Raw genomic sequence first — 17,757 nt, 5'->3', positions numbered from 1 at the left:
GTGGGATGGTCAGATGGTCGCTTTTCTCTTGGGTGGTGATGGAATTGCCTTGGATGGAGCTGGGATGGTCAGTCAGTCCGCAGGCCCTCGCAGGAGGATGGCACTGGATTTTCAGATGTAGCTGGCGTAATCTCTAGTTGGGGATGGGCATATGACGTTCATCTGGGCCTGGCGGAATCTCTCCCTACCTCGGGATGGGCATCCCGAGGCGAGGGCAGAAAGAGAATAATTAGCGTAGCTGCTGTTCATTAACTATTCATTAAGTGAAAGCTTGGCTAAAAAGATGTGTCTTTAATCTAGATTTAAATTGGGAGAGTGTGTCTGACCCTCGAATAGTATTGGGAAGGCTATTCCAGAGTTTAGGTGCTACGTATGAGAAAGCTTTACCCCCTTTGGTGGATTTTGTTATTCTAGGTGTTATCAAAAGTCCGGAGTTTTGAGATCTTACAGAGCATGATGGGTTGTAATGTGATCTGTTATGTAGGTACTAGGGGCTAAACCGTTTAAGGCTTTATAAGTAATTAAAAGAAGTCAATACGATACTTAATGGGTAACCAGTGAAGGGATGATAAAATTGGGGTTACGTGATCGTATTTTCTTGACCTGGTTAGAACTCTGGCAGCTGCATTCTGAACTAATTGTAGTTTTTTTATTGATGATGCAGGACAACCACTAAGTCAGGGGTCTCAAACTCAAATTGGCTGCGGACCATTGCTGTGACTAACATCTCATAGGAGGGCCGTTTTAACATTGAAGCACAAAAAGATAGCACAAAAGTTCTGGAAATTTACTTTAATTGCTGAGATGTTATCTCACATTTCTTTTAAAACATTACTAATATATTTGTGTCATGCTTATCAAAAATACAAGCAACAATGTCTGTGCATTGTTATATAATTTTAAATTTTTAACACTTACCTACTTTATTTTAACTTAAGTAACTTATCAAAACTGTGCTGAACCTTACATTGAACAACTGCGATCTCTGAATACATTTGCAAACTATTCTATTTCTTGCCAGACACTTGGCAGCACTTCTGCTCACACAACTGAGCCACGTTTGCCCTGATGGAGTTCACAGTTGAAACCCTGAGTACAGCTTCAAGATGAGCATCACTAAGCCTGGACCTGAATTTGCATTTATTGAAGTTCATAGTTGAGAAAAGTTTCTCACACAGGTATGTGCTTCCAAAAAGGCACATTAACCGACTGAACACTTTGGAAAGCTCTGGGAAGCATGGAGGTAATTCTCTCAGAAACTGTGCAGTCTTGTCTGCATTTCCTTGTGACTCTCTGAATTTAGTTTTTAGCTCACTGTTGCACTGCAAGTCAATAAGTTCCATTTGCAACAAATTTGGGACACTCTCCACATCAGCTGAGAAGGGGTCTGCAAACAGTTGGAAAGTGTCACGGTGTGCCTTGAAGTCAGCAAAACACTGATCAAATTCCTGAAGTAGGTTTTCAACAGCAGAGGCATATTCATCACCATTGAATGCTATGCCCTCCTCCACAAGAGATCTGCATGATCATAACTTAAGTTTTGTTTATGTGTTTATGTTCGTGCGGCCGGCAGTTGTCCGTGAGGGGCTGCCGGCCTGTTTTTACTGCTGGATTTATTGTTTATTTATTTTGATTAAAGTGTTTAAATGTTTGCCGGTTCCCGACTCCTTCCTTCCCGTTTTATTGAGCTATATTACAATGAGATATATAGTTGAGTATCATCTGCATAACAGTGGAAGCTAATTCCATGTTTTCTAATAATGTTGCCAAGGGGCAGCATGTATATGGAGAATAGCAAGGGTCCGAAAACCGATCCCTGAGGTAATCCATAATTTACTTGCATCAGATTTGACGATTCCCAATTTAAATGGACAAACTGATATCTGTCTGATAAGTAAGATTTGAACCATTGTAGTGCCTGTCCCTGAATACCGGTATAATTGTGTAAGCGATCTCAAAGTATTTTATGGTCTACAGTATCGAACGCAGCACCAGTGTTAATTTCGTTGACGAAAACTATGACGAAAAGTATTCGTTAACGACATGTTTTCACTGATGAAAACGAGACGATAACTAAATAAAAATGAATGCATGATAACGAAAACTGTAATAAAATATACTGACATTTTCGTCAACTAATAAAAACGAGACGAAAATATTCTTGTCCCACCTGGCGGACATCAATTTGCGTGCATGTGCTTATCTCATATAAACGGTAGAGAGAAGTCTCTGGGAGAAGGGGAAGCACACACGTGTATTCTGTGTCTCCACGCGGGTTACAAAGCGTCTTATTTTCCTTCACGATCGCCGGTAAAACGCCGCAAACTTGAAGCGCGACTGCAGGTGAGTCACCCCGAAACACATTATGAAGGAAGCTCAAAGGTTTTTATATGCCTATGTTAACTTATCTGCTAACACGAGCTGCTGCATAACGTGAAATGCAACATAAAGTCAGCAAAAAGAAACCAGCGCTGTCCTCTACTGATTATAGAAGTGATGAAGTGAGTCAAACTGTATATTCGAACCAAGTATGTAACATGTTTGCATGATTAAAGAAATGTAATACAATTTATATAATATGTCTCGTTGAAAGCTATTTCTCATTCATTGCTGTATCAAGCAAAGACTCTTTCTTCAAAGAGGCATGCCATGAGCCAATAGCCTTTGAGTGTGAGCCGTGTCAGAGCGTTTCATTGGTTGAATGAACTGAATGAATACGCCCTACTTAACGAGTCAATTGAGTCAAATGGGATTGAATGAACTGGAACATGTCCTTCATGGTCTAATGTTCCAACAATGCAAATCTAGTTACTGAACTTTTCTGAAAAATAAAGGTAATGACCTGGTTTAATTTCATTTTAAGGTGAAGTAAATTATGTCAAAACAGTTGAATCTTTGTATGGAACATTTAATTACTCCAAGTAAATGATTTAAACCATTTAGATTTTAGTAGACTAAATATAATGTATATTTATTTGACTAAAATGTTTTTCATATTTCGTCGACTAAAACTAGACTAAAACTAAAATGATGGGGTTGACTAAAATGTGACTAAAACTAAATTGCATTTTCGTCAAAAGACTATGACTAAAACTAAATCAAAATTTGCTGTCAAAATTAACACTGCGCAGCACTAAGGTCAAGCAGGACTAGGAGTGAGATGTTACCTTTATCAGATGCTATAAGCAGGTCGTTTGTAATTTTAACAAGCAGTAATTTTAACAGTTTCAGTGCTATGATGCGGTCTAAAGCCTGACTGAAATTTTTCGTGTAGGTCATTATTTTGTAAGAAAGAGCACAACTGAGTGGACACTACTTTTTCTAGTATTTTAGACAAGTAAGGGATATTTAAAATCGGTCTATAGCTTCCAAGTTCATTGGGGTCTAAGTTTGTTTTTTGATAAGAGGCTTAATGACGGCCAATTTAAAGGGTCCTGGGACATGGCCTAGATTAATTGACGAGTTCATAATGTTATAAATGGGCTCAATTGCAACAGGTAGTAACTCTTTTAATAATTTAGTTGGAATGTGGTCTAATAAGCATGTTGTAGGTTTGGATGTTGCAATACGTTTAATTAAATCTTCCTGTTTCATAGGTGAAAAACACTGTAGCTTTTCTTTTGGGGCAGTGGTTGATACTAATTCATCGGACACACTTGGAGGTTGGGTTTTTACTATGTTGTCTCGTATGTTTTCATGAATTCATTGCTACCAAGGTGTGGCGGAATAGCCAGGTCAGGTGAAGTCTGTTTATTTATTAGTTTAGCAACTGTACTAAATAAAAACCTTGGATTGCTTTTGTTAGTTTCTATGAGGTTACGGAGGTGCTCTGCCTTTGCTGCTTTTAGTGCCTTTTTATAACAGTTTGCACTGTCTTTCCATGCAATTTTAAAGACCTCTAATTGGGTTTGTTTCTATTTGCGCTCCAGTTTACGTGTTTCTCTTTTAAGGGCGCGAGTGGTGCTATTGTACCATGATGCTATGATTTTCTCATTACTCTTTTTGACTTCATAGGGGCGACCGCTTCTAATAGAAAATAGTGCACATGTTGCTGGTCATGTCACACTATTCTGGAAACACTTCAGCACGTTCGAAGTCGTCATCTGATTTGTTGAATTTCACAGGATTTCTGGGAGACGTGCGTGCGTCCGGGAGATTTTGTTCTTTAACGGTCTGCCTGGAAACAACACAAAGCCTGATCTAAGTAAGCTGTCGTGTTTACAACGGTTGTTATAAGAATTCATCACGATCGACTAAACGCTTTATTCTAAAAAGTATGCTAGATTCATGGCATCAACTTATAATCATTGTTTTTTTCTTTTAAAGGTCTCCTCAGATGAACACTTGCAACAAGTTGGTATGAATTATTAGGGACTTCATGAAATGTCTGGAACATATTTTGCTTAAAAACACTCAATGGCTGTGTAAACAAAACCCTTCTTGCCTCGTCAAAAACAGCTATGCTCACAGCAACCCGTTTTGGTGCATGTCTCTTTAACTGATAATGAGTTACAGCGAACCCCGCCCCCCTTCTGTCCGGCGTGTCAACACAACACACGTGTAGTTGCAATGGTTTAGCTAAATGATATTTCCTGAATTCCTCTGCGGTTAGTTTCGTCTTAAACGTCTCAAATCATTCGTCCTAAACGTCTCAAATCATTCGTCCAGAGACAAAAAAATCAGTCACTGCAAACAGCGCATTCTAATGCGCTTACTTTGTGTGTGTATGCTTACCTAAAATCCACGGAATCCACTGCAGATCTCAGCGGAATTACATAGATTTTAGCGCTTGTCATTGACAAGTTATAACGTTACACACAACGTGAGAGCTAGTTTCCTGTGACAGATTTTTCAGCCTAAGCACGAATGATTTGAAACTTTTAAACCGAAACTAACCCTATTGTTCGCTCCTGTTCATTAGCAAAACAAACAGCTTGCCGCAGCTAAACATATTAACGCACATAATATATTAACATTTATACAGCTAAACTACAAGTGTCCATCTGTACTTATATACAGTAAGTTTAACACTGGCTTTGAATGTTCTATTTAGCCCGTGACTGACTTAGCTCCCTTCGCTATCATATGCTAACATTATCCTCCTATATATACATTTACGTCAATTCAGACTGTTGATAAATATTATTAACATCGACAGTTTTGTCTCGTTCAGTCAGTCTCGATCCCTCTTGAGGAACAACTTTGAAGCTAATCCTGCTTGAACTGTCCCAGGTTGATAAAGCACTCCGGTTTGAGGTGATTCGCGCAAACAAGCAGGTTTTTACTTATGGTTTCTGATGGATTTCCACTAAAAATAAAATAAGTCCACTCCTGTATCTTCCTAGGTTTGGACTGTGCAGCGACTACATTGCATGTTGTCCATGAACTTTAGCCATGGCGTCACATACACCGCTGTCGCTTGTGAAAACAACAATGGCAGAGCGCGGTGGGTGGAACTGTGTAGATTAAGGGGCGGTAACATTATAATAAAATCCGCTTTGGATGTCACAATCGGAGCGAAATCTGAACGGCTCGATTTCTCACATGTTTGCAGGGAAAGGCACACCAAAACAAACTTACTGGGTTCTTATTTTTCATGTTTTCTGGGTTGCTAGATGCACCGGGGACCCGATTATAGCACTTAAACACAGAAAAGGTGGGGTTTTCATCTGATGTCTCCTTTAACTTTCGACACGTTCGTGAATGTACACCGGTCTGTTACTGCGGGGACATTTCGACTCCTCTAAACATGACGCGGCACAAAACGAAACGTAATTGGTTGCTTTACCTGTCAGTCATATGACCTCTTGGGCGGGCCTTGGCCAAAGAAAGCGGCAATAAGTTGCTACGCGAGACTATGGCGGAATAGATCTGCTACGCTGCTGCTGCGGCGGAGCAATTACAGAGACTTGATACTGCCAATACATCCACAACTTGCTGCTGTGTGCATGTAAGGAATGCTGCTGATGCACATATAACATATATGAACCCCCGTATAGCGTACATGATCACCTTGTAGCAGATCTATACATGTGGAGCTGGGGAAGGAGGAGGGTTTCTGAAGCGCGCCGCACTGCTACGACAATCACTAGCCGAGATTGAAATGTTGAGCAGCAAGCTCATTGGCTGCTGATACAGAAGGAACCAATCAGCTTTGCTGTGTTATTATGTCAGATTGGGTTAGATAGACCATAGGAGTGCCATCTAGAGTTTCATAGTAGAACTTTCTCTGTCATTTAGTGAAACTTAAGGGTAACTAACTACTGTATTTTGAACTCAAGAAAAAATGTCATAGGTTGCAAGCGCGTAGAGTAAAATACTACAAAAATGATCTATAACCAAATGTAGCTCAAATGTCCTTATACGGTTATAAAATTAGAAGGCAATGCCTTCCTTATAAAAAAGCTTCTTTAAACACTGGTGGATTAATGGTGAAATTTCTTTAAATATGATCATATTTTTTTACCCACAGCCCAGCAGATGCTGCAGCTAACTAAGAATTGTAAATGTGTTAGAATTACACTCATTTTCACACTCTAATTTAAAAGGACAGTTATTTTAGGATTCAGCTCGTGCAGAGTTGGATCCGAGCAGAATCATACTGAAAAAGAAAGCAGGTGATGACACTTCAAAGGTGAGGTTGAGGGGGAAAATCCAGCAATAGCCTTTATCCAGAAACACCTGCCATGAAGCATCCCTTTGAAGTCCTTAGCTACGCTGGCCAGAAGACACTGAATTTACATGTGAAACAAACAGGCTGATTGGCTGTCAGTCTACTGGCGTGCTGTGCAGCTGTAATTCGCAGCAAATACAGAGAGATAATGTCTACTTTATAGTGCCAAATTCACACTATACACTAGAGAGTGGCTGTGCCAGCAGCAGTCTGACACCAATTGCTGGGAGGTGAAATGTTTCAAAATGTACTGATATTACTAGTGAACTCTGTTGTTACATATTAGGAATTTTACAAATTTAGTTAAGATGTCAAATGCAGACTACAGTATACATACTGTGGTTGGGTTAATGAAAGTGTATTTATTCCGAAATTAATTTGTAACACTTTACAAAAAGATTGTGTTTGTTTATGCATTAGTTAACATGAACTAACAAGAAATGTAAGCTCCTGCGCAAGTTCTACCAGGAAGACTCCTTACGTCACTAATTAAATCACTGGTTAGCCTATCATCCCTCAGCACATAGTATAAAAAGTTCGTACTTACCCCCTCTTTCTTTCGCAGAAACTAACGCAAGAGTGAAACCTCCATCCTCCCCACCACCACCAGGTCAGGCCCCGTCCTCGGTCCGGGGGTAGGCTCCGCCCCTGCCTTTATCTTCAGGCAGGAACATCTAGAATCCTTATCCCAGGATTGCTTCGTTGGACGGGGCCTACGCCAAAGATCTTCAATATATCTTACATTATACATATTTTGTTAATAAATATTATTTATCGTTCTATCTCCTCAGTCTTTCTGGTAGAACAATAGTTCTACAGCAATTGTTAATCTTATTTCATGTTAATTTCAACATTTAGTAATAGATTTTTGAAATCAAATGTTGTTACTGTTAACATAGTTAATGCACCATGAACTAACATTAGGAAGGTTTAAAAAAATGCTGAAAAACTATATTGTTTATTGTTAGTTCATGATAGCTAGCTAAGGTGTTTACTAACGTTACCAAATACAGCCTTAAATACTGTACTAATACTGTATGTCTACAGCACAAATAGTGCAGTATGAGATCCAAGTTCAGATCTCATACCATAAATAGACAGTAAGCGATAGTAACAATATGCATAAAATGACAGCCTGTGTGACACAAGCAACATGCAAAATACAATGCTTCTTAAAAAAAGCTTTTTGGTCTCTCTATCTCTGAACAGCAGCAGTATATGTGCTTTAGAGCTAAACTGGCTTCATTAGAGCTCACAGGACATCTGCACACTAATCTCCCACATCCTCATCATCCTCGGCTTTCATCTGGCTATGTGCACGGCTCTTCCAATCCAATAAGCATGTGTGGGCTATATTATGGACAGTAATGTAACATACAGAAGTAACATGAAATGTGATCATACATGATTTGGCAGGCAGTGGAGGGCTGTGCATTTACCACAGTGGTTATTTACCATGATTTTAAGAATCTACATTCTATTCAGCTGAAATTAACACGTTTTGAAAAGTTGTTAACTTTATCACTACTATTTTTCTATTTTCGTAAATTATATGGGTACTACTGACAACTAATACATAAGTCGTAACTTCAGCCATATCTGAGTTACTATACATATAGTAATTAGAAGAATGCTTGTTACCAAACAGTTCTTGGCCACCATTGACTAACATAGGAAAAAAACTGCTTTATAAATGTCTTTGTTCTGTTGAACACAAAAGAAGATATTTTGAAGAATGTAGGACAGCAAACACTTCTGGGGCACTTTTGACTACAGTTGACATTGTTCCTACTATAGTCAATGGTGACCAAGAACTGTTTGGTTACAAGCATTCTTCAAAATAACTTTCTCTGTGTTCATCAGAACTAAGAAATGTATACAGATTTGGAACAACTTCAGGGTGAGTAAATGAAGACAGAATTCTTGGGTAAACTGTTCCTTTAAAGGCTATTTTAACACTGCTGCCAACAACAACTACGGACACAAAAACCACATATTCATGTAAATCGTTTATGAACATGTTTATCACTGGATTCCACGCTATAATAATAATTGCTCGGATAGGAAAACATCCAAAAAACAAACAACAGAAGATCACATCTCTTAGTAACACAATCTTTGTAACTCCATAACATTTTACATAACATCACTACAAAACGTTTGTTACATCTTCAACTGTTCATCTCTACATATAAACAGCATGAGGAGAAACACATCTGCTATATCCTGCAAGCTGAATTCTGTTTAAAATCTGCACGTCTGTAAATCTCTCTCTGTCTGTCCAGTTGTATATGCTTGTAATGTTTTATGCATAGTCTCAGCAAAACTTTCTTTGCACCTCTTGTGAGAGTTTGGAAACAAACACTTCTGTTTCTCTGAGTCTGAAACCCCCACAGCTTCACCAAAGCTTCAAAAAACACACAAGGGTAAAGATGTTTATATTTGTGTGGTTCTGATGTATTTTTAAACATTCCTGTCTCCAATTTTAGATTTTGCATGTCATGGCGCTGTCTGTCAATAAATACAATAAAGCAGCTCTATTGTGAAGCCTTATTATATTCTCTGTAATGTTAGCGCTTCAGTAAACAGACTTGCTTTAAGTCATCCCTCAAAACACAGCCTCTCTTAGCTAAGAATAGATCGCAAACAAATTTGAATAATGGCTGTCTAGATAATGCTTTATTAAGTTCAAAACAACTACATTAAACGCTAATGGAATTTCAATGTAATGGCAAACAGCCCTAAGCAAACTATGAAGAAATAAACACTGAAAACTTTTATTGCCTTGAGAGCAGAGGACAATGTCTCTTTCAATAGTGCACATTCTAGGATTGTTGTTGCATAATGATAACAATATTGTTTTAAATAAAGATTAGGAACCCAGATTGAAATGAAGTTTGACTTTTTGCGGTGAACTGTAAGCCTTTGTGGCATTTTAAGCGACAGAGGCATCATATACAGTATGAGCGGGAAGCCACAATTACCCAGCTGGTAACACACTATCCCTCTGTAATGGGCAGCTGGAAACATAACACACAAGGCTATAATATGACAGTACGACTATCTAAAAATAGGAACCAATGATCCTACATCAACTACTGACCTGTGGGCAAATCTCACACCGATACACAAATACACAGAACAACACAGAACAAGGCATTTACGCTTTTCACAGATTGACATTTAAATCACTCATACTAGGCTACTGTAATATCCATTCAGACATGTTTAGGTGCTAGACCTGATTTTGCCAAATGGTTGATTTTTATAAATAAAACCTAAACCCACACCAAACCCCAACCCTAACCGTGACTTACCCCTAAAATCAGAGGGAAATGATAAGTGAAAACAATGATCTAGAAGCTCCTAATCCTGGTTGTAAGATTTAAAATAAACTGTGAATTTATTTCTGAAATCTGATTGGTTGATTTAAATGTTGTCCCAGGGTCAACATGATGTTGTCCTAAGGACATCAACCACTTGGCAAAATCAGGATAGCCTGTTAGAGGTCACCAAAGACCAGTATGCCCTTGCTGTCTACAGTAGAAATATTGACCATTTTAACACAGCAATTTTACAAAAAACATGTTGATGTGACTGGGCAAAATAAACATGTTACATCTCTTAATTTTTGTACATGTTTCATAACATAAATAAGTTTGTGTGTCAAATCACACCACAAATCTGAAGCTTTACATCATTTTTTTAAACAATCCTTGAACTGCGGGGGTGACAAGATCAATAAAAATTGCACTTCATCGCTTCAACTGTTTTAACCTTTGATTTGATCCTACTCAATTTAATCATAGTAGTAAAGGGAAGGATACCTTACAATACGGAGAGAACCGCGAGCTATCAATGGTTGTATTTTGTTGTTGATAGACAGGCTGCATTCTTAAATTATTACGCCATACTACTACCATCTAGTGGACATTAGCCTGTACTACATCACCTAATGACACTACAGGCACCAAAATTGGTTTTGGATTGAATCTGGTTTAATTACACATACCACATCACAGAATCACGGTCCAAGATTTGCTCATGCTGTTTTGCCCCAAATAAAGAAAAAAAACTGCCATACAATAAGTACGTTTTCGTGTAGCAAATATCCAATATGAGAGAATATCTATAAATATAATAAACATTTAATATGTATCGAATAAATGTTGTATTAGAATTAACTTTATCATCATTGATATTGTTAAATTTGATAACTGTAATTGTGGATTGTCAGTGATAAAAATCAGTGATTTTCGTCGAGGCATGTCTCTTTAAGAACTGAGGGAGTGTCAGTCCTCTAACTTTACTGTAAATATAGCGTTGGGTGTCGTGGGTTGTGTTCAGTCTAAACGGTATTTTACAATCTATTTGCTATATAAATCCTTTGCTAGCCATTTCAAACATTAACTTGTGTAAAAAGCAACAGTGGTCACTGACAAGAAAACATCTCCGGTAGCGTACATGCTATATGATGTGTTGCATATTGCAAAACTAATACGTTGACGTTTGCTATTCAAAGCTGTAAAGAAAGCGAACTGCCACACCACGGCTTTATTTCTGTGCAAAGACAAGCGACAAACGCATTTAAAGGCATGTTTAAAGGCAAAACTGCATGGTTCTCCACCAGTGTTGAACCGAGAATACGCAGTTTCTGGGGTGAGATTCTGAATCGTCTGACTGTACACTTAGCGTAAATAAATGACACGACGAACTCAGTAAACTAAAATATATATATATAGGAATGTTCATCGATCGAATAATTTGGAAAGATGATTTTACCTGAAGTAATCAGAGTTCCAGTGGTCATTATTTCACAGCGTCTGAAGGGGGAGCTCTATCTACCTGGAAAAAAGCAGATTATCTCTTCAGCGATGATGCCTCTGCCGAGGACACTACAAGGTCTTTTTTTAAAAGACAGTTAATGTACAGTACACTTACTGTATATATCTAGTGTAACTAGTGTATCATTTTTGTGTGGCGATGCCTTAATCATACGAAATGTTGTTATTTTTCAGGATCTTTGACAGTGAAGACTATATACAGAACAGGGCAACAGTTTTCCACAGTGATTTCCTGTCAACCTGTGAACAACGGCGGAGTGTTAAATCTGTGCCCATTGGCCACTATGTGCTGCCTCCAGTCTCCATTCAAAATGGTAAGCTGTCAAAGTGTAAGATATGATCACACAAGACTGAGATGAGTATTTGAGTAGTTTCATTTAAGAAATAGGCCTACTCAATGCATTTTTACTCTGAGAAATGTTCTGACTTTTTACTTTAGAGATGAGAGCAATAGTTGCAAAGTTTATTTGGGAAAAAGAAGATCAGGTAGGAGAGCTTGCTCTCTGTTAAACACTTCTTCAGTTATTTCTCTGTAGCATTTGTTAGGTTCTCAAATGTTCTGTGTTAAAGCGAAAGTGTAAACAACAAATAAATGAAGTGTCTGAAGAAAACGTCACTGAGGAGACTGAAGATCAGCCAGTGAGCGGCAGGTGCAGGTAAGTTGTATTTCAACTTTTTAAAAATGTCTTTATAGTTAATGGACAGGTATAAGCTGTAAATGTGTTTCTTGACGCGTAATTTAGTGTGACAAAATTACATATTTTACCACTATAGACATCGCACACACATCTCAGCACTCAAACCTCCACCACAGCGCTTTATCTTTTTATGCCTGATTTAACTTCATGTTATCTATTAGCCAGGAGGATTATCAGACTATTGCATCGCCAAGCAAGGTGTGTCTGTGTTGTAAGAAGCAGTATCCTGTAAACAACATGATCTCAGGTACTAAACAAAAAAGAAATAAAATTGCCATCGATTCTTACATACAATTCTGTCATTAGCTCCAATGAGCAACTCACTTAAATCAATATTTAACATTTCTCCATTTGTGGAGAAATTAAAAAGAATAATATAAGTGCTACAATTTTAGAAATACATTATGTTATGTGAATCATAAGAATTTTCAAATGTTGAATTTTTAAAACTATATTTTCAAACTAAATTTTTCATAGTCTCTTTTTCAGGATATGTTCACATTGACCAAATGAAAAAATATTCAGGGGAACTGCATGATTTCATTCCGTCCTTCCATGGCCACAGCGTTTCAAGATCTAATGAATAGACCTTTAAATATGATTTATTGTTATCATTAAAAATGATAATTCGACATGCTTAATGTAGATGCATTTCTCTCTATTTGTTTTTTACATAGATTTATTGATAAAAGTATGCTAAACGGTATTGTTTCAGTTTTTGCTCAGTTTATAATAATTTGTATGTTACGTCAGTACTTTGCGTGGCAAAATAAAATCTAGTCCCTGCATGTGAAAAGACATAATATTAGCAATATTAAAATACTTAAAGTAATAAGTGTCTTGTCTTCTTATTTTTTATGCAAATTCCATAAAGTTAAAGGATTTTCTTTTTCCATTAAAGGATTTTCTCTTAGGTCAAGTCTCCTGAAAGCAGGGATTAAGTAACTCTCCAGTGATCTGATGCCCTTAAATTTAAGAAGCAGAATTTGCTAATTCAACAATAGAAATTAGTTACTATATCAGATGAACAGAATACAAAATCTACACATGAGCACCCAACAAGACAGGGATTTATATTTATACCTAACCATTAGTAATAATAATTGGAGTAAACAATTTACTATTAGTCCACTACACTTTAACAACATATAGCTTAAAAAGACTTTAATATGTACAAAGTCCGATCAAAGGGTACAGCGTCTTCTTGTAGCAATGAAGTCATCTGTACTTACTTGTGAATCTGTGTTTTCACTTTTTATTGTGTCAGCAAACAAGAGACAAATTACGTTTGTACTGCTTGTGAAATAAAATGAGTAGATAATATAGAAAATGGGAATTTTATTAAGTAGTTAGACTAACCTTTTAGTTCAATACGGATGTGTGTAAAAGAGTTCTTATCCCGACCAGACCTGTAAATGGTTAACATCTGGGAGGTCTAGTTTAACCACTGCAGGCTGCTGAGGTTTCCAAATTGTAATGGTAGGTGTGCAGTGTTATTATTATGAAGGCCAAGGTTCTGTAACATGCTGAGTTTACCAACAGAACTTTTGCTGTTACAGAGATGAGACCACATCTTGCAGCTTGGCTCCCAGTTTTCCCAAGTTACCTACATTTATGCCTCCGGGAGAGAACAAACTATGGGTTTTTGGTTTACACCTAGACAGATCAGATGTTTCAGTGATCCAATGTGGCTAGAACGCATGGACAGCTGGTTTTTTATACAATATCAGTTATTCTTGTGGTTGTAGATGTAGTTCCTTGATCTTTAATCATCATTTCGTCTTACAAACACATGTATGCACATTATTACATTTTTTTTTTTTTAGAAAAAAAAAAAAAATGTATGCACATTATTACATGATGTATCCAACAATTTACTGCTTTTTATGTGCGTGTGAACATGATTCTGTACCACATATACAGTATAGAATCGTATGAATATTACGATATAAATATAATACTGGAATTTATTGCCACACTTGAATGGATAACGTTAAATTAATTTATTATATTGACCATTTACACACACGTTGTACTCTAAGCTTTATTTGTACACATAACATTAAAATTAATCTGAATTTCATCAGCTGGTTGCTTCGTTCAAATGAGCTTCTTCCAGAAGCAACTGTTATTCCCAGTTATACCACGGGGCTGTTGAATGCTTCATTCTGATTGGCTGACGAACGTTCGACGGGTGTGCATTATTTTTCAGTTAAACGCACACCTATGAAGGTGTTCCAGGTCTGCTGACCGCATTACAGTTCCATATCACTCCGCCAAGTTTAGCCTACTGTCCACCAGTGAATATGTATTTAACAACAGACAAAGTGACAGGCAAATTCCATTGTCTGAGAAGAAATAACTATTAATATTTATGGACAGCATGAACATTTGAACAACAATGGCGAGAGCACTGTACAGGACTGTTCAGACGAAAAACTAAAGCATGTATCAAAGGTAACGGCAAACTACATGACACAATCAGCGGGTTAAAGATAAAACACGAAGCACAAAAATAACAACAACATCTTAAATTCGTCTGTGGAATGGGTAAACGGGACTTAAAACACGCAGGAAGCTTTCTATGCCACTGCGAGAACCGCAGCTGGCGCAGAAACCTCCATGTCACTTTTTTCTCTTAATACTTTTCTTATACGACAGGGGTGTTAAATACGATTAAAACAAATCAAATATACAGTAAATACTTGTCTTTTCACTCTCAGTGAAGCAAACGCATGTGCATGTGCACTGTCTGTCTTCCTCTCAATCTCGGAAAACTGCATATGCAGGCTCAAGCAACGCTTTCAGATGAGATGCGTAAGAAATTAGTCCTACCAGCAAGTGCATTCCGGGACAAATACCATACAAATGTCTTGAGATAAAACATCGTAACAACATCTTGTGGTATCGGAACAACGTCTTGTGGTGTTGTGACCGTGGTATAAGCGGAATAATTGACTCCGGTCCGTTCAATTATCGAAAGTTAATGCACACCCGAGGTGTAACGGCCACCGCATTACCACCTCGGGGTGTGCATGAACTTTCGATAATTGAACGGCCCGTCGTCAATTATTCCTTACATAACAACCGCTCAAAACTTACAACACGATAACCCGGATGCAGCAAATCATTTTGACAGTTTTTTTACGAATTAAAAATAAATATGTATTTTAATAACAAACGTGACATACTGTATTTACAAATGATTAAACCAAATTGACTGTTCGTGACATTTGAACGTTGTTTCTTACCTTAAAACCGAAAGTAAACAGCTTTTAGTAGCGGAAAGGTCTGCATTCTGTAAACATGAGCTAATAAAATATTTAAAATGTCACATTTCATGTCCATTTTTTTCCTCATGTGGCAAGTAGCTGTGTAATAAGCTGGATAATGTACAAACAACCGGCTGTTATCGGGAAATAAGCCCCTTCAGTGTGACACAAACCCTCTGCTTTTCTTCGATAACAACCGGCTGCCTGTACATAACGAACCTGCAAATGTCGTGACTGGCCAATCAGAATCAAGCATTCAAACGATCCATGTAATAAGTTTTATTAACCAGCAGATTGCGCTGTTTTTGAATCTTGAAGCTTTGAATCTTACCGCGAAACAGTCAGGGGAAATCTAAAAAAAAAAGTCAGGGGAAATCTGCGTCCGAAATCGCATTCTGTGACAGTACGTACTGAATTTGAACCTATCGGTTATTAAGTAGCCTACCTACCTATCGGCCGTTAAAACAGTACGTTCTATATAGTATGAGTGGGAGTAGTATGAATACATTTCGGGCATACTGCGTCCGCCATGTTTTATGGTCATGTGATCCGTATGCTCTTTGACCTATGACGTATTAACAACGACCTACACGTGAGCGTTGATAAAAACGTAATTTAGTCAGGAGAACTTAATTTATTGACACTTACATTAGAAACGGACGTCCGCCTTTAAGTTTTCCGCTAAATTTATTTGATATACTTTTGAAATTTGACCGTTGCTCAGCTCCCGTGGCATCATGGGATAGATAAGTATGGAGCCAGAGATATGACAAAACAATCTGAATTTGAATTTCGTAAATCTGAATTATTGACAAGTGTTTTTTAACAAAACTGAATATTATATGGGAGTTAAAATAGTTTTGAATTAGATTTTGATTTCGAATTAGAAATTTTTTTACTTGAATATTGAACATTTGAAATTTAACACAATTGATTTTTTTTAAGGCAGAGTTTTATAGGCATGCATTTTCAAACAACATATTTTTTGCTCTGAATTCTTACATTGCAAATATCCAGTTTTTTTTTTAATACAGCCTCACGTTTTCAAGATGAAGAAGAAATTCGGAACATCAAATTCAATTTTCTAAAATTCAAAACGCAGAAATTCAGATCGTACAGAAAGTAGGTCAGAGGTCGTCCACAGGGAAGAGTAGAAGATCTCGGAAAAGTCAAACGGAGCGCTTTGGCCACAATGGCCAGTTATTTGTTCTTATTATCCAATCAAACTCAAACATGCTGTTTTGGAGAGTGGAACTTCTTACGTTGCAATAAAAAGGATTTACATTTTTCAAATTGCGACCACGCCCACAAGACTACACGGGTTGATCGTTTGTTGTTGCTGCAGCATAGCCAAGCTCATACCGCTGCAATCTAAGGTAGCTGCCCGGGATGTGTGCGCTCACTGCCTGCGTTTTTGCCTGCTGTGCCTCCACTGTTTGCGCTCACTCCCAGCGTTTGCTGTTGGTGCTTTTACCCACTGTGTGCTTAGTGCACGCTCGCTGCTAGCTGCCATGCGCGCTGGCTTCGAGCATTTGTGGGTGCATATACATTTAATATATTAGACATGTATACAATTTTTATAAAGAACGTTTGTGGGTCCTGCAAAGTCAATAGCCGGGTTTCCATCCAAAGTTGCGAATTTAGCTTATGCGCAAAATTGGAATATCGCATAAAACATTTTCGAATAAAGCACCGTTTCCATCCAAATAGTCAACCGTCACTTCCTAATAAACTGCCACTAAATATCAGTAAGAAAAGTAAGAGAAGCCGCTGAATATAATGATTTTCATGTAGAATAATACTTGCGCAAGCAGACGATTACGAAACACAATAAATGCGGTGCTTTTTTGGATGTCTGCTGTTTGGGAAACACAGTCGTGACTGTTCTAAGAGGCAATTACAGAATACTTTGACGACTTTGCTCAGGCATTTAAGAATGACCGTAACAACATTTCTCATGCTGTGTAACAAGATCAGTTCTCTGGTTAGTCAGGTTACGCCGTCTCATAGTGCAGTTACGTGGCTTTTTGGAGGAATTTATTCGGCAAATGCGTTTCCATCTCCCATTATTCGCATTAACCCTTTTTCGCAAAACTGAAAAACCACCTCAAGCGAGCGTAAAAACTTTTTGCGAATTAAGGGTTTTTAATTCGAAATTTGTCGTTTCCATCACTCGTTTCTGATGCGAAACTTCAAAATGCGAATAAAACCAGAGTGATGGAAACCCGCTTAATGACGTACGTGGCACGCTGCAATAAAAGTTATGTATA

General features: G+C 37.7%; 1 protein-coding gene across 2 annotated transcripts; it reads left to right on the top strand.

The window, feature by feature from the left end:
- Positions 1-11,228: 11,228 nt before the first annotated feature.
- terb2 (telomere repeat binding bouquet formation protein 2) lies at positions 11,229-13,544 on the top strand. 2 transcript variants are annotated; one of them, XM_057343017.1, is made up of 7 exons: positions 11,229-11,332; positions 11,494-11,575; positions 11,692-11,831; positions 11,957-12,003; positions 12,088-12,173; positions 12,377-12,462; positions 12,705-13,544. In XM_057343017.1, the coding sequence occupies exons 1-7, from the start codon at positions 11,269-11,271 to the stop codon at positions 12,800-12,802; spliced, it is 603 nt and encodes a 200-aa protein (XP_057199000.1). In that variant the 5' UTR covers positions 11,229-11,268; the 3' UTR covers positions 12,803-13,544. The 2 variants fall into 2 exon arrangements, with proteins under 2 accessions (XP_057199000.1, XP_057198992.1); XM_057343009.1 differs by having other exon boundaries at positions 12,693-13,544.
- Positions 13,545-17,757: the final 4,213 nt, after the last annotated feature.

The sequence above is a fragment of the Triplophysa rosa genome, linkage group LG1, assembly GCF_024868665.1.
Source record: "Triplophysa rosa linkage group LG1, Trosa_1v2, whole genome shotgun sequence".
In the NCBI taxonomy this organism is placed as follows: domain Eukaryota; kingdom Metazoa; phylum Chordata; class Actinopteri; order Cypriniformes; family Nemacheilidae; genus Triplophysa; species Triplophysa rosa.
The sequence above is the reverse complement of the archived record's forward strand: the minus strand, read 5'-3'. Positions and strand labels throughout refer to the sequence as shown.